This window comes from Trichomycterus rosablanca, chromosome 17 (assembly GCF_030014385.1).
Source record: "Trichomycterus rosablanca isolate fTriRos1 chromosome 17, fTriRos1.hap1, whole genome shotgun sequence".
NCBI lineage: Eukaryota > Metazoa > Chordata > Actinopteri > Siluriformes > Trichomycteridae > Trichomycterus > Trichomycterus rosablanca.
Window position 1 is genome coordinate 1,771,450 of NC_086004.1, and position 18,416 is coordinate 1,789,865.

An 18,416-nucleotide genomic window follows, 5' to 3' on the forward strand; every position below is an offset into this window, starting at 1 on the left:
TCTCGTCATATCCAGTTACCCGACTGTATTTCACCTCTGTTGCTGCAGAATCCACCCTGACTGCAAAGTGTACAGCAGCCGACCGCTTCTTTTCACCTGCACCTGGCGGGTTCATGCGGAGATCCGTATCGCGCACTGTGCAGTGCCATCAATCAGCCAGCAGAGGTCATAATTGCAGCAGCTACACAGGGAGAACATGCAAACTCCATACAGAAAGGAACCCGGGCCCTTCTTGCTGTGAGATGACAGCGCTACCCACTGCACCAACGTGCCGCCCCACATTGGAACAGGGATGCCCGATTTTTTTGCCTATCTGACCCTATTTGAGCCAGTGACCCTGTTTACGTTATAAATTAAAAGCATTTAGCACACACGCTCATCCAGAACAATTACATAAGCTGCATATGGAGATCCGTATCGCGCACGGAGAGTCACGAACCGTTCTCCAATAGCAGACAGCACTGACCAGCCAGCAGAGGTGACAGCGCCACCTACTGCGCCAACGTGCCCAATTTCTTTACATATCTGACCCTATTAGATCCAGTGACCCTGTTTACGTTATACATTAAAGAGTATTTAGCAAACGTGCTTATCCTGAACAATTACAGAAGCTGCATATGGAGATCCGTATTGCGCACGGAGTAACGAACCGTTCTCCATTGGCAGACGCCACTGACCAGTCAGCAGAGGTGACAGCGCTACCCATTGTGCCAACGTGCCCAATTTCTTTACCTATTTGACCCTATTTGAGCCAGTGACCCTGTTTACGTTATAAATTAAGAGCATTTAGCACACACGCTCATCTAGAACGGTTACAGAAGCTGCATATGGAGATCCGTATCGCGCACAGAGAGTCACAAACCTTGCTGTGAGGCGACAGCACTACCCACTGCCCCAACGTGCTGCCCCACATTGGAACAGGGCTGATCAATTTTTTTAAATATTTGACCCTATTTGAGCCAGTGACCCTGTTTACATTACACATTAAGAGAATTAATTAAGACTAAAAAAATTACCCTTAATAAACTTTGTGATAAACATGCTGATATATATATAATAAACCTGGACTTGGATAAACACTTTTTCACGGCGCTGCACGACCACAGAAATGCAGTGACTAATAATTTGTGATGAACAGCACGAGTGCTGCGACGTCTCTGTACGCTGGTCAAAGTGCTCGGATAACTCATTAAACCCGGGAGCCTTGAACCTGAGCACTATGTGGTGAATCACTCAGCGCTCCCACAGGCTCCGGTACTGTTTAATAAACATGCGGCGTCACCGAGCGGCCTCAAATATTTCATGAGAGAGAGAGAGAGAGAGAGAGAGAGAGAGAGCAAGAGCAAGAGAGAGAGAGAGAGAGGAATCAAAGCGTTTATCACTGTTTACAATCTGAATCATTAAAACTCATCGTGTGATTTTAGCGTTTAGCAATTCAGCCCCGGAACTGCATAAGCAAAACTTCAGACGTTCTGATTGGACAGATGATTTAAATTTAGATAAAATCTACATTTGTTAAGCTAAATTATTTAAATTGTTTCATATATACAGTGTATCACAAAAGTGAGTACACCCCTCACATTTCTGCAGATATTTAAGTATATCTTTTCATGGGACAACACTGACAAAATGACACTTTGACACAATGAAAAGTAGTCTGTGTGCAGCTTATATAACAGTGTAAATTTATTCTTCCCTCAAAATAACTCAATATACAGCCATTAATGTCTAAACCACCGGCAACAAAAGTGAGTACACCCCTAAGAGACTACACCCCTAAATGTCCAAATTGAGCACTGCTTGTCATTTTCCCTCCAAAATGTCATGTGATTTGTTAGTGTTACTAGGTCTCAGGTGTGCATAGGGAGCAGGTGTGTAGTACAGCTCTCACACTCTCTCATACTGGTCACTGAAAGTTCCAACATGGCACCTCATGGCAAAGAACTCTCTGAGGATCTTAAAAGACGAATTGTTGCGCTACATGAAGATGGCCAAGGCTACAAGAAGATTGCCAACACCCTGAAACTGAGCTGCAGCACAGTGGCCAAGATCATCCAGCGTTTTAAAAGAGCAGGGTCCACTCAGAACAGACCTCGCGTTGGTCGTCCAAAGAAGCTGAGTGCACGTGCTCAGCGTCACATCCAACTGCTGTCTTTGAAAGATAGGCGCAGGAGTGCTGTCAGCATTGCTGCAGAGATTGAAAAGGTGGGGGGTCAGCCTGTCAGTGCTCAGACCATACGCCGCACACTACATCAAATTGGTCTGCATGGCTGTCACCCCAGAAGGAAGCCTCTTCTGAAGTCTCTACACAAGAAAGCCCGCAAACAGTTTGCTGAAGACATGTCAACAAAGGACATGGATTACTGGAACCATGTCCTATGGTCTGATGAGACCAAGATTAATTTGTTTGGTTCAGATGGTCTCAAGCATGTGTGGCGGCAATCAGGTGAGGAGTACAAAGATAAGTGTGTCATGCCTACAGTCAAGCATGGTGGTGGGAATGCCATGGTCTGGGGCTGCATGAGTGCAGCAGGTGTTGGGGAGTTACATTTCATTGAGGGACACATGAACTCCAATATGTACTGTGAAATACTGAAGCAGAGCATGATCCCCTCTCTCCGGAAACTGGGTCGCAGGGCAGTGTTCCTGCATGATAATGACCCCAAACACACCTCTAAGACGACCACTGCTTTATTGAAGAGGCTGAGGGTAAAGGTGATGGACTGGCCAAGCATGTCTCCAGACCTAAACCCAATAGAACATCTTTGGGGCATCCTCAAGCGGAAGGTGGAGGAGCGCAAAGTCTCGAATATCCGCCAGCTCCGTGATGTCGTCATGGAGGAGTGGAAAAGCATTCCAGTGGCAACCTGTGAAGCTCTGGTAAACTCCATGCCCAGGAGAGTTAAGGCAGTTCTGGGAAATAATGGTGGCCACACAAAATATTGACACTTTAGGAACTTTCACTAAGGGGTGTACTCACTTTTGTTGCCGGTGGTTTAGACATTAATGGCTGTATATTGAGTTATTTTGAGGGAAGAATAAATTTACACTGTTATATAAGCCGCACACAGACTACTTTTCATTGTGTCAAAGTGTCATTTTGTCAGTGTTGTCCCATGAAAAGATATACTTAAATATCTGCAGAAATGTGAGGGGTGTACTCACTTTTGTGATACACTGTATATATATACACCGATCAGCCAAAACATTAAAACCACCTCCTTGTTTCTACACTTACTGTCTATTTTATCAGCTCCACTTACCATATAGAAGCACTTTATAGTCCTACAATTACTGACTGTAGTCCATCTGTTTCTCTACATGCTTTGTTTGCCCCCTTTCACCCTGTTCTTCAGTGGTCAGGACCCCCACAGAGCAGGTATTATTTAGGTGGTGGATGATTCTCAGCACTGCAGTGACACTGACATGGTGCTGGTGTGTTAGTGTGTGTTGTGCTGGTATGAGTGGATCAGACACAGCAGCGCTGCTGGAGTTTTTAAATACCGTGTCCACTCACTGTCCACTTTATTAGACACTCCTACCTGGTTGGTCCACCTTGTAGATGTAAAGTCAGAGACGATCGCTCATCTATTGCTGCTGTTTGAGTCGCTCATCTTCTAGACCTTCATCAGTGGTCACAGGACGCTGCCCACGGGGCGCTGTTGGCTGGATAATTTTGGTTGGTGGACGATTCTCAGTCCAGCAGTGACAGTGAGGTGTTTAAAAACTCCAGCAGCACTGTTGTGTCTGATCCACTCATACCAGCACAACACACACTAACACACCACCACCATGTCAGTGTCACTGCAGTGCTGAGAATCATAGACCAATTAAATAATACCTGCTCTGTGGGGGTCCTGACCACTGAAGAACAGGGTGAAAGGGGGCAAACAAAGCATGTAGAGAAACAGATGGACTACAGTTAGTAACCTGCTCTGTGGGGGTCCTGATCATTGAGAAACAGATGGACATGGTTTTAATGTTTAACATTTCCAGAAAAGTTGGGTCATTGTATAAAATGCAGTAAAAAATAATCTGTGATGTGGTCATTTTTTTGATTCCTAGTCTGACTGATAAAAGCAGAAAGCATCACACTTAGTATTTGATGCCTGCAACACACTTCAAAAATGTTGGGACGGGGCAAAATAAGAGTGAAAAGTTGATAGAATATTCGAGTTACAATGAGCAGGTGAACTAATAACAGGTGAAGGAATCAGAATAGAATAGAAGAATAGAGGCGCTTTTATTTGTCATATATACAGATACACACGTGTTCATTCATTCATTCATTTTCTTATCCGATTATACAATCAGGGTCGCGGGGGGGTGCTGGAGCCTATCCAAGCTTTCCAGTGGGCGCAAGGCACTCAGTAACACCCTGGACACCACCTGGGGATCGAACCCAGGTTCGTTTCCTTTTTCACCTATCGCTGCTTGTTTGGAAGCTGGGGTCAGAGCGCAGGGTCAGCCATCGTACGGTGACCCTGGAGCAGACAGGGTTAAGGGCCTTGCTCAAGGGCCCAACAGAGGCTGCAGAACCTTGAAGTCGATAGCCCAAAGCCTTACATACAAGGCTACCACTGTCCCAGGGTTACGATCGGGTATGAAAACAGAATCCACCAAAGGATCAGTCTGTACAAGCAATGATGGGTCAGGGTTCACCACCGTGTTCCAAACTTCAGGAGAGGGTTGTCAGTCAGATTAAAAGAACATTTCTCAGTTTGTGCAAGACTACAAGAAAGCTGATAAAAAACAAGGGTTAAAAACACGCCCCAAGCTCTAAATATGTTTCTATTCACAAGCTACAATAAAATTAATCAGTAAAAGACTTTGTTATCATTTTTCTTCTATTGTTATCAGTTAAATACGATTAAAGAGACTTAACACATCACTGTTTTTTTTTTACTGCATTTTACACGGCGCCACACTTCTTCAAAATGGTGTTTGTAAAAAAACTCCATAAAATATAGGTGCTTTTATCATTTTTACTTTAAAATTTTGAGATTAGAATGAAAATGCTTTTTATTTTTCTCATTAGGGGGGCGGCACAGTGGCTCAGTGGGTAGCACTGTCGCCTCACAGCAAAAAGGTCCTGGGTTCGATCCCCAGGCGGGGAGGTCCGGGTCCTTTCTGTGTGGAGTTTGCTAGAGGATCTGAGAGAACGGTTGGGACAGTAAGGATAAAGAAGCAGACTGAATAAATATGAGTGAGGACATGAAGTAAGCAGGATAATTTTGTATCTGATGCCAGTAAAGCTGACGGAGATACCAAGACAAAGTCAGGGGAGAGTGTGAATGCAGTCCACCACTGTCAGAAATGATACAGTCCTGATTCTTACATTTGGGAAATTCGCAGGGGTCAGCACAACCCGAGTTTGATGGCCGAGCCTTGCCCTGGGTAAACCACCTTCTTGATCATCATCTCGCCCCTACAGGGTAAATAAACTATTTGACAGTCACGAACTGTGCTGCTCGTTAAAAGTTTATCTAGTCAAATTCAAGTCAATTAAATTCTTATTTCTGCTTGATTAAATAACCAAAGAAGCAAATACTTTTTCCACACTGGTCCAGTTGGTATTTGGTTACTAAATTAACGCATCAGAGACACTAAAAAGTGTGACGTGGTACAGCAACACCCTGTGTGACTATTAAAAGCTAATTTACCTACCGACATACAAATAATGTAAGGTATTGCACAGGACACTCCGTGCAGCATCCAGATCTGCATTTCCACAAGCAAACGATGCAAAATTGTGGCTCCTGGACAACTAAAGCTGTCGTTAAACAATGTGCACCTATGAAAATATGATATTCTAAACAAGAAAATATGCAAAATACCAGGATGACCTGGTATGGATGACATCACGTCCCCAGAGGACACTGATGGTGAGACGTTGGGCATATTCCCTTCTCCTTCTGTACCGACATACCTCTAAAACATGACAGTAGGTGGACTGGTTGTGCCGAGCCTAACGTCTTCAGGTCGGCTCCGTGATTGACGGGAGATTATTAAATTAAATGATTAATCCTCTAACAGACCTTCACATGATGGACTTCTGTATTGCTTTAGTTCCCACATCATTTATGCGCCAGCAAAACATGATCACAGCACCCAGTCAGGTCCTAAATGTTCATGATTATTATGTATTCATGGTTTTAAAACACACCATCAGGATCAGTACATGGATTTTCCAATCAGATCTATTGACTTTTCATGCTGTGGATATGGGAGTCATGATTTGGATTCCAAGTTATCATGGTATCAATACTCAAACTACACCAATCAGACAAAAAATTTAACTGGCAATGCCTGTTTCACAATACAGCCGTACCCTGAAACTCGACGTCAGTTGGTTCTGGGAGAGATGTTAAGTTTTAAGGTATTTTTTCCCATAAGGATGTTTGGGAAACTTGTTAATGTGTCCATGGTCCTGTAGAGCTGCAGATATTTTAGTCTCATGTAAAATAATGAGGTTGTTTTTGACACTTAAACACTGAAAATAACACAAATATAATATAAACACACTGAAATACAATAAAAGCTGCACTGTAGTTTTACTTCTTTATTGTTTCCTTATGCTTTTTAATGGTGGAGATGCTCGATGTTGGTTTGTTTTGTTTTGTTAGGAGTTTAACGTCATGTTTTACGCCCTTTACATCCACGACAGAAACGGTAGTTACTCGTTACACAAGATTCATCAGTCCAGACTTGCACGTCTTTGGACTGTGGGAGGAAACCCACGCAAACACAGGGAGAACATGCAAACTCCACACAAAAAGGACCGGACCGCCCCGCCTGGGGATCGAACCCAGGACCTTCTTACTGTGAGGCAACAGTGCTACCCACTTAGCCACCGTGCTGCCCTGCTTGAGCTTGGGATACCGTATTCCGTTCAGTACCGGCGCATTCACATGAGAAGTGGCTTTTTTGACCGTTTGTGAATGTGCCGGTGCTGAACGGAATACGGTATTCCAAGATCAAGCATCTCCACCAAGAATCGTAAATAAACATTAAAGAAGTTAAGCTAAAGTGCAGCTTTTATTATATATTTTTATTAATTTTTAACTGTTTTTAATTGTATTTCAGTGTTTTTATACAGACTTATTGTACAACAGTGAGTGAGGAATGTGATTCATTAAACCACGTTAAGCTTTATTTTTAATCAGAAGCGTTTTAGACTCTGGGAGAAGCTGATTCTGATTCTCACCATTTCTCAGAAGCTGGAGGTGTAACACGAGTTTAAAAGTAAAACAGGGAGGAGAATCCAGATAAACACAGATACGTGTGGAGCTGTAACCCTGGATCTGACGTTTATTTCACACTAATACTCATATTCACACTTTGATGACGTTTTAGCGCTCAAGCTGAGTGCTGAACAAAGCGGCTGTTCATTGTTAATCTGAAGACTGAACACATCGGATTTAAGGGAAACGTCGAGTTTAAGGGTACAGATTTTGAGTTTAGGAGAAGTTGAGTTACAATGTACCGCTGTAGTTGTGCACGTTATGGTCAAAGATCTATTAAACATCGGGCTGATGGAGGTTCCTCATAATTCCTGTGTTGAATGTAGCAGATCTGATCAGCGCAAAGACCTGAGGGACTTTGATAAGAACCAGATCGTTATAGCCAGACAAATGGGTTCAAGTATCTTCCAAACAGCAAGTGGTGAGTACCCACAGACTGTGGTCAGACTGGACAGGCTGTGGGAGGCCAAGGCTCAATAATGCCAGTGGACACAGAAGCTGCGGTGTCTGGTACGGACCTGACAGAAGATCTAGTGCAGATCAAATTGCAGATCCTTTTAATCCTGGTGATGAGTTGAACGTGTCCCAACACAACCCTTCTACAGTCTATACCAGGCTGTGTATATCACAAATGAGTGCATTTTATGAAACAACTGAATAGAGTTCATTCATTTATTGTCTGTTTTTATCAAAACTTTATCTTATTCAGGGTCATGGTGGGTACAATTCACCAAGCATAAGGATGGGTAGGAAACACCCAGGACAGGTCACCAGTCCATCACAGGGCAAACACACACACACACACACACACACATTCACACCTAGGGCAATTTTAGTCGCAGATACAAAGAGAACATGCAAACTCCACACAGAAAGGACCGATCCATCTTGGAACTGAACCCAGCATCTTCATGCTGTGAGACGACAGTGCTACCCACCCAGCCACTGTGCTGCCCATAGGCTGCCCACACAGGTTTATCCATGCCATTATGTCATACTCTATGCAGTAGTGATATATAGTGCATAGGAGGCTGTTTGAGATTTGACAGTCCCAGATACCTCTTTTGGGATTTCTCACGGCTGCCACTGTGGTCCGCATACCAGCCCTGGCACAGTTTTAACCATCCTATTTCTCCCTGGGCTTGGAACCAGTACTGAGAGCGCAGTGACAAGTGCATCCTCAACGGCTAAGCTGTTTCAGCCACACCCCTCCATCCCTGGTCAATACCTTTCTACAAACGGACCATAACTAAGGTCCATGATAATGGTCAACTAGTGGTTCATGATGTCATGTCAGGTAAGGTAAACAAGCCAAGCCATCTACTACATCTATGCAGCATGAGAACAAGCACCATAATAATATAGACAGCATATAGTTTGCTCATGTCAGTTTCTGTGTTCATACATACCACAAACACGTAGGTGGTCAGAGTCCACCTGAGTCCAGTCCACATCACCACGCAGAAGAAGAAGAGCAGGATCTCAGCAGGTCTGATATGAGCATTGTCTATTAGAGTCTGTATGGCCAGTTCGGTGCCACAGTCCTCGCACTCTCGGTAAACCCTGATGATGGTGCTGGAGGCTGTAGAGAACATGTCCAGATAGCCTGGCGTGGGCATCTCAGCTGGCACAGCCATGCTTTGAAACAAATCTGGATCTATTTCAGGGGTTCTTACTTCGTCCCAGATTGTAAAGGCTTACTCGGCTTCCTAAACAAGCACCTTAATCTTCTTAAATGCAATAATAAAAAGGAAGACTAATTGTCCGCACACGCACACGCACACGAAAGCATTATTTATGCATCGTTTAGAAAAGAATCCAGCTGTACAAATGATTCCAAATGATTACAGGATATCAAGGAGACCCAGTTATAAAAAAAAATCAGGAGATTAAATGAAGACCTGAAGGCGTTTTAGTGGAATTAAAGTTGTGCGGCTTGGATGGCGCACATGCGGTGCGTCAATGGCGGGCGCGCGTCTCTCTCCGTTCCGTTATTCGCCTTCATACAGCCGCTGTGTGGTTCATACACACCAGGACCAGCGCTTATAACGCAAGCTATAATCCAGTGTGTCTAAATACCTAAAAATGAATCTAGAGCAGCTATAAAACCGGATAAAAAGAATCCCGAGTGATCCTGAATGAAGCTGTGCGTGCGTTCCAGTGCCGCCGGTCCGCCTCGCATCCACATTATAATAATAATAATAATAATAAAATAAATTTAATATAAATCTTGTCCTGTCCTCGTTTTTCTTTTCAAATCCACTCAACGGAATGAAAGAAATAAACGAAACGAAAGTATTTATATAGAAATTCTAAGCAATAGATGGAGCTTCTGCTTCCTGAGTTTCCGTGCTGTCGGATAGACCTTAGAAAGGCAGAGCAGCATGCTTAAAAATCAGGGGGTGCATGCGAGGGCTCTGCGTCGTGACGTCATAGTGTCGTCCTACGAATCACCAATCAGTCGCAGAGGATCAAACCACTCGGACCGCCGCGCTTGGACCTTGGACACTTGCACTTTGTATCTACAATAAAGCGAGTGCGCAGTTTATCAGCTGTTGACTACCATGCACGCTATACGAGCAAAAGTATTGGGACACCCACTCTGACTTGCATTCGTGTGTTTCAGCCAGAACAAGGTGTACAGGTGTAATAAATACAACCCAAAATCAGAAGAAGTTGGGACAGCATGGTTTCTTACATTTACTTTGACTTTAATTTGATTGCAGACAGGATGAACCTGAGATATTTCATCTTTTATCTGCTCAACTTCATTAATTCATGATTAATAAACATCCATTCCTGCATTTCAGGCCTGCAACACATTCCAAAAAAGTTGGGACAGTAAAGCATTTACCACTTTGTAATGTCGCCGTTCCTTTTCACCACACTTATAAAAGACGTTTTGGCACCGAGGAGACCAAGTGATTTAGTGTTTCAGCTTTTATTTTGTCTCGTTCTTCCTACAAACACGTCTTAAGATGTGCAGCAGTACGGGGGTCGTCGTTGTTTCTAAATCCTCCGCAAGTTCTCTATTGGGGACAGGTCAGGACTGCAGGCAGGTCAGTCCAGCACCCGTACCCTCTTCTTATGCAGCCACGCCTCTGTAATGTGTGCAGCAGGTGGTTTTGCGTCTTGTTGAAAAATGCTGGACATCCCTGGAAAAGTCGACGTCTTGAAGGCAGCACATGTTGCTCTAAGATCTCAGTGTACTTTTCTGTATTAATGCTGCATCACAGAAGTGTTAATGACCTTTACCAAGAGTACTGACACCCCCCATACCATGACAGACCCTGGTACTGACACACCCCCATACCATGACACACCCTGGTACTGACACACCCCCATACCATGACACACCCTGGTTTTTGGACTTGTTGCTGATATCAGTCTGGATGGCCCAGTGTGATGGTCCATCCTAGATGTCTCCGAGCCCAGAGAAGTCAACGCCGCTTCTGAACATGGTAACATAAGGCTTCTTTTTTGCACAGTAAAGTTTTAAGTATCATTTGTGCCGTCTAAGGGATGGAAAATCACGAGCGTTCAGCTTAAGCTTGCACCCTTGACCTTTGTGACCTAAAATTCCTCCCAATTCCTTTAATGGTTTAATGATATTCTGCACTGTAGAGGGAGAAATATGCAGATCCCTTGCAATCTTTCTTTGAGGTTCATTGTTTTTAAACATTTCAATAATTTTCTCACACATTTGTGGACAAACTGGATCCTCTGATCATCTTTACTCATCAGAGACTCTCAGCCTTTCCTGGTGCTGCTTTTGTACCAAACCATGATTACAATCACCTGTTTGGAATCGCATCATTATTATTATTTTTTTTTCACCTCATTACTAGCCCTAAATTGCCCTGTCCCAACTTTTTTGGAATGTGTTGCAGGCCTGAAATGCAGGAATGGATGTTTATTAATAAATGAAATGAAGTTGAGCAGATAAAAGATGAAATATCTCAGCTTCATCCTGTCTGACATCAAATAAAAGTCAAAGTCAATGTAAGAAACTCTGTGTTTTTATTTTATTGGCATTTTCCATACTGTCCCAACTTTGCAGCAACAGTTTAAGGAAGGCCCGTTCCTGTTCCAGCATGACTGTGCCCTTGTGGACAAAGCAAGGTGTATAAAGACATGAAGAAAAGCTCAGCATGAGTGAACCATCTAACAATACATCAAGGACCATCAGGGGTTTCCAGATCCAAGGACGTAGCCTTGAATTGACCATCGGGAAAGAGGGGATGGAGACCTGGAGGGGGGCATTTTAAGCATATGCAAATATGGGAGGGTGGTATGTCCCAGATAACACCTTGAAAACCTCTAATATTGTGCTTTAATACAACCACTGCATATTATAAAGTAGCTGGCAACCCCCATTGGTGGGAACAATCAAGTCCCTGGAACGAACCTGGAAATGAATTTGGCTTCTTATATTATTTAAACATAAATAACTGGGTTGCAAAATCCCCTGAGCTGCACAACTGTTCCACTAGAACCTAAATAATCTTATTTTAATGTCACCTTTTGTCCCAATCAAATCCTTTACAACAGCTTCTCCACATACTCTACAGAAAAGCATATTGTGCCACCTAGTGGTGACATCCTGCATAAACCATTCAATCACTTTCATTAACGTTCATTCATTGCCTGTTTTATGATCGATTTGTCCTGGTCAGGATCGAGGTGAGTGGGTCTGAATCGTTGGGCGGAGGGTAGGAAGCACCCTGGACACACACACACACACACACTCCTAGGATCACTTTAGACCAACAAATCCACCGTCTGCATGTCTTTGTATTCAGAGAAACCCCAGTGCACAGAGACCAGAGGCAAAGGTTAGTAGTGTGTGGCAATTCCTTTCTTTACATTCCCTAACTGCTTTATCCTGGTCAGGATCTCGATGGGTCAGGCACCACCGAGGAAAAAAACAGGCGCAGTGCGAGAATACACCCTGTAGAGGGCGCCAGTACACTGCGGTATGTGGCCAATAATTATCGGGCACCTGACCACGAGCACTACTGCAGGTAACAATGTATTGGACTTGGGATGAACTGGAACGCTGATTTCTAGTTAGGCCTATTTGTTCAACACCAGTGTCTGACTTACCAAATGTTCTGTCGACTCCGAAATCATGTGGAGAGCCTTTACAGAAAAGTGGAGTCTGTCACAGCTGCTCCCAAAAGGCTAAGGCTTTGACATTTTCCAAAAAAGTTGGGACGGTTGTGTGTTTACCACACTATTCCTCTTTTTAACAATGTTCTGTTATTGTTTAGGACTAGAGGCACCAATTTTTGAAGGTTGTGAAAATTGATTTTTTTTTCTATTTTTGCCAGATAAAACACCTAACCCAGCTGCTTAACCCAGGCAGTCAGTGTCCTTTCTGTGTGAGTTTGCATGTTCTCCCTGGGTCTGCCTGGTTTTCCTCCCATATGTGTGTGTATGGTAGAACTGTGACGGCTGGCGGGCTGTCCAGGGTGTGTCCTGTCTTTCACCCAATGAATAAATAAATAGTTATTTAAATAGTTGCACGCCTTATAAAATAAATAAAATATTTGTCTGACATAAAAGTTTAGGCTCTTAACACATTTGGTTTCGTTTACAATACGTGTTATAGCAAAAAAAAATTATTGAATAGGACCGCAAAAAGGCTACAACCAGCTCTCACTTAAACTTTAAGCATAAATCTTCAGCCTCCGGTCCTCCTAAAGTCTGACTCTGCTCTTTGACCTTGAACTTTCTTGTACTGCAATAGTATGAGGAATAAAAACAGGAGTAAAGAAGCAAAACTTACATAGAAAACTATGTTAAATATGAAGTACTTTGCTTGTGATTGTATATTTCTGTTTATCTTTGACTCAAATATTGAACAATAGGCTCTTCTCACCAGTCGTCCATGTGAGCTGCATGTTCGACAGTGTGTATTTGCTAAGCTGATAGCTGCATTTTCCAACTCTGCTACTTTAGTGTAGTGCTACTTTACTTTAGTACTGAATGTTTTACAGTTTCTCTGTTTCAACATGCCATTGTAACCTCAGAAAGGACGTCTGTACACGCTGTGCTATTTCTTTTTACTGTTTACAGCACAAACTGTGCACAGAATGTGGAGGATTTTACAGAATCATGAACATAACAGACACAAATCATCTGATAAAGAAGAAAATAATTAATTAATTAATTTTAACCAAAAACAACACAAAACAAAATAAGCTGAATAAGAAGAATGCAAATAAAACCCCAAGTTTACCGTCTAACATAATTCGAGAATGGCTGCTCACAGTGTCAACACCAAAATTTTCCCCAGATGTAAATACCTACAGTATTTATTTAGGGTTTTTGAGCACACTCCATTGGTAAATCTATATTGTGATCATAAATGTGTAAATTGGATGTTCCAGCTTCCAGCCAAAATAAGGTTCCATTTTACAACATCAGGAAGATTCGTCCATTTCTCTCCATGGAAGCCACTCAGATTCTTGTGCAGTCACTTGTAATCTCACAGTTGGACGACTGCAACTCCATCCTGGAAGGTGCTCCTGTGTCCACTATTAAACCCTTGCTACTAATCCAAAATGCAGCTGCTCAGCTGGTCTTTAACCAACCTGAACACTGCCACATCACCCCACTGCTGCGTTCTCTTCACTGGCTTCCTGTAGCTGCACACATTCAGTTTAAAACTACCATCGTGGTCTAATAAAACCCCGCTCTGTACCACGCAACCTCCGAGCCACTAGTCTCGCGATCCTCCACCCAGAGCTCGAGGAAGACGAGCATCAGCATCAAGGCTCTTCTCTGTACCGGCACCCAAGTGGTGAAACGAGCTTCCCTTGTCTGTCCGAACATCTGAGTCTCTCACTGTCTTCAAAAGATGATTAAAAACCTTCATCACCTCTTTACTAAGCACTCAAGCTGACTTGTACTTACTTACTAACGCTCTTATTTCATTTCTTGGTTCTAACAGGGTTTTAGCAGATTTATATTCTTGGACGGTTGTCTACTTAAACTCGAATAAACTACGTAATGTTCACTATGGAAGCGCTTTTGTAAGTTGCTCTGGATAAGAGCATCTGCTAAATGCCGAAAATGTAAATGTAAATCTAGAGTAAAACAGGGGCTTGACTGGATCAAGTTTTTTCCAGGTTTTCTGGATTAGCACCCAGGTAGCAAAATAAACTTCCTCTGTCTGTTCCAGCTGAATGTCTCTCTGTCTTCGGAAAACGACTACAGACCCACCACTTTGACGACTAAAAATCAAACACCCAGTAAACTAATGGAATAAGAATTATACACTCACTAATGTCTCTTTATTTGGTGTCTAGGAACTCCAGTAGCTTATACAGAGACCTCATACAGAGGTGTTCAGCCCTTCTCATCAACATCAGTCCCTGACCTTACAAATACAAATGCTCTTTTGACCGAATGGGCACACATTTTCACAGACACACTCCAAAATCTTGTGGAACGCTCTCACAGAGGAGTGAAGGCTTTAAAAGGGATGTAGAAATTCCATATTAATGCTCATGGTTTTGGGGTGGGGTGTTTACCAATCTTATGGTCAGGTGTCCACACACTTTTGGCCACATTGTACATGCAAATGAGAAAATCAATGCACAGATCTACAGTTTTAGTACACATTTTTAACTATCTAGACCTGAGAGGTGAACCTGGTGCGTCTGTGAAAGACCTCAGTCATTTCGAGCTCTGCTAATGTCCTGTAGTAATGAGTATCTGGGACTCATTATAGAACAAGTCCAGTTGTAGAAACATATGATTCTCATTCTGTTCAGGTCCAATGTGCTGCTTCTTTAATAATGTACACGGCTGCAGTGCAAACAGTCCTAATGATATTTCAACACACTTTGTGTCATATTGTTTGCGAGTAGAAATTACATCTGTCGTACACAGTTCAGGCTAAAGAGTCGTCCAATCATATTGCAGACGTTTGTTCCTCGCCAATCTATATTTCTTGCATACGAGTGATGGAATTTTTTTTTCCCTTTTTCTCTTCTCAGAGACCATACAGGGCACAAAAATACAGACAAATAGTTATAAAACAAAATGACAACATACTATTAATTTACACAAATATTTGATCAGGTGATAAAAATAGGCACAAAACAAAGATGGGTGATCCAATTGCCCGATTGCATCATGTTTCTTCTCCACAAATGCTGACCCCGCTCTGATTGAGGAGAACAAAGCTAACCCACGCCCCCTCCGACACATGGGCAGCAGACGTATGCATCTTGTCACCCACACTTTGACGAGTGCATATGTGGATCAGCACTGTGTACGGAGAGACACCCTGATCAGCGCACTCTTTCCTGGTCTCTGTGCAGGCACCATCTCTAAATGTCATTGACAGGCTCAGCCAAAGCAAGGACTTAAACCCCATCAAACATCTGCATCCATGGAAAAAGATGTAATTTAAAAACATGTTTTCACTTTGTCATTATGGGTGAATTTGTTTAGATAGGTAGTAAAAAATTACATTCATTCCACACACCAGTGTGTGCAAAACTTCAAGGGATTTAAATACACATGTAAACTTAAGTTAGGCTGTTTTTGATGCTTGTAATGTGGAGAAATGTAATACAACATCGGGTTACAGTAAATATTGACTGTTAAAATAACTCTAATGTCCAAAAGTCAAGACCTTTTCCACACTCTTAATGTGCCGTGTGTAACACCTCATATTCAGATCGTACAGGCATTGTTTAGAGAAAGGCTGTTTCCTTTGATGAGGATGTGCCGTTTTTACAGGACGGAAAACAAAACATGGTTATTTGCTGTCTAGAAAAACATCCGGCAATGGAAATGTTGGCCTACCTGTTTGGGTGCATTATGTTGTTATTCAATGTGGTATTAACAGGAATTATATTTAAAAATGCTGCATTATGTGAGTCTCTTGTGTTCTGTGATTAAGGCACAAATCATAACATCTTTATTCAACAAATGAAAATAATTCTGGTAAAACGAATGCAGACCAATATTTCACCCTGAACATTTCATTCACAATATGTACCAACATTCTCACTATGGTGCTCGGTCCTCATCCTCATGTGCATCCATACAATAAGCATTTCCTGTTTTCTTACAACCGTTTTTGTTGTGTTATTAAGATTTATTAAGGCTCATGGTGCAACTTCCTTCCACCCCAGTTAAATGAATTTTCATTCAATTGTTTATAGAAAAAACCCAACAGGGTCCATGAATTCCCCGTTCTTATTGTTCTCTGTTGGCCATTTCCTTCGGGAAGTTCTCAGCCGTTTTTCCTTCTTCTCTTCTCACAGAACTTACAGAGCATGTACAAAAACACAGACAAATAATGTAGTTATTAAATGAAAATTAAAACCACAACATACTATTAACTTACACAATTACCATTAAATATTTGACCAGGTGCTAAAAAAGCTATCATTTTTAATGTGGCACTAGTAATTTGTTGGTACTTCTTAAAAGTAAATATGATTTTACAAATGTTGTAACTACCACATATGCCAAGAATTGCTGAATATTTTATTAACTTAAATTTTGTTAATAAAATCTCTGCTAAGATGGCAAAAACATTTAAAACTAAAATGAATTATATTTAGCTTTAATGTTTACTATCTCTGAATATGACATTTTGTCTAGACACAAGTTGGTATTTTAATATCGCCCACTCCTTGTTCATAAGATGAAGCATTCTCAAATATTATAGAGTATGTAGAGCCTTTTAATGTCATTTAATGTCACATCATATCAGCACTGATATGAAGCTTTATTTATGTCTTAATAGGGTGTTGTTTAAAGTTTAAAAAATAGTGTAGACCAGCACAAGTTGTTTCCATGTGTCAAATACTGATCTACTTTGGTTTAAGCTCAACATGAACAGCATGAATACACAAGTTCACAAGCTGTAGCAGCTGATTTTTGCTGGTCACCATCCAGTATTCGTTTAATAAAAACATTTTCACTTCAATTTTACTCTCACATTTTTGCACATAACATCTACCTACACAGTCTACTGTCTATTGTTTTATACTGTTCAGTGTCAAGTAATATCTGACGTCCTGCCAACTGTGTAAATACCGTCAGTTGTTTGTACTTTGCTCGAGGTTGTAATGTTTATTGCATGCAATGCATTGAAGTGTTCCTGATTCTAAAAACCAGCATTAGATTAGTACTTGTCTGCAAAAACCATTTCAGACCAGCAGTCATTTTATGCTGGTCTGTTTTAATAGTACATAATAGTTTAGAATTTGTAGCCATATTGCACAAAGGAACAAGAACGATAAACAGTGCAGTGAGATATATGGTGTTTGAGTGCTTTTCGGCATTGAGCTGGAATTTCTGGTGACTGTGGCTGGAAGAAGGACACTGAGCAAACTTCACTCCATCATGGACAATGAGAGCCACCCCCTGAACACAGTTATCATAGAACAGAGGAGTATGTTCAGTGACCGACTGCTGTCACTGAGCTGCTCCACGGACAGATTAAAAAGGTTCTTTGTCCCCAGAGCCATTAGGCTCTATAACTCCAGCAATCGTGGACAGCGGGCGATAGATAGCTAAGGACTGAGGGCCCTATACGCGTAGCCATGTATGTATGCGTATATATACATGTATATTCATACAAATGCGTTTGCATGTTGATATGTAAAATATATGAAGGCAGTGATAGCTCAGTGGTTAAGGTACTGGACTAGTAATCAAAAGGTTGCCGGTTCAAGCCTCACCACCACCAAGTTGCCACTGTTGGGCCCCTGAGCAAGGCCCTTAACCCTCAATTGCTCAAAATCGTGTTCATTCATAATTGTAAGTCGCTTTGGATAAAAGCGTCTGCTAAATGCTGAAAATGTAAATGTAAATGTATATGTAAAACTCAGGTTACTTTCAATCTTGGTTATTATGCTATTTCAAATTCATATGGTTAAATTGTTCAATAACAATGGATTAATAAAGTCAATAAAGTATTTATCTATGTCTATCGGTCTGTCTAGCTATCTGTCTGTCTATATATCTACTGTCTGTCTGTCTACCTATCTATGTATGTCTATCTATCTAGCTGTCTATTTATCTGTCTGTCTGCCTATCTATATACTGTATGTCTGTCTATCTACCTACATACCTATCTAGCTACCTGTCTATCTTCATGTCTGTCTATGTGTCTATCTACTGTCTTTGTCTGTC

At 41.9% G+C, this 18,416-nt stretch overlaps 1 protein-coding gene and 1 non-coding gene across 2 annotated transcripts in view; both read right to left on the reverse strand.

The window, feature by feature from the left end:
- The window catches only part of cers1 (ceramide synthase 1), a 31,564-nt gene extending 22,560 nt beyond the window's left edge, over nt 1–9,004 (reverse strand). The window contains exon 1 of the mRNA XM_063012478.1: nt 8,654–9,004. Within this exon, the coding sequence (XP_062868548.1) occupies nt 8,654–8,881 (228 nt within the window). The 5' untranslated portion in view covers nt 8,882–9,004. The remainder of the gene's footprint in view (nt 1–8,653) is intronic.
- LOC134331961 (U1 spliceosomal RNA) lies at nt 5,280–5,443 on the reverse strand. The gene has a single exon (XR_010015188.1). It is a non-coding gene; the product is annotated as a U1 spliceosomal RNA (small nuclear RNA).
- Nucleotides 9,005–18,416: the final 9,412 nt, after the last annotated feature.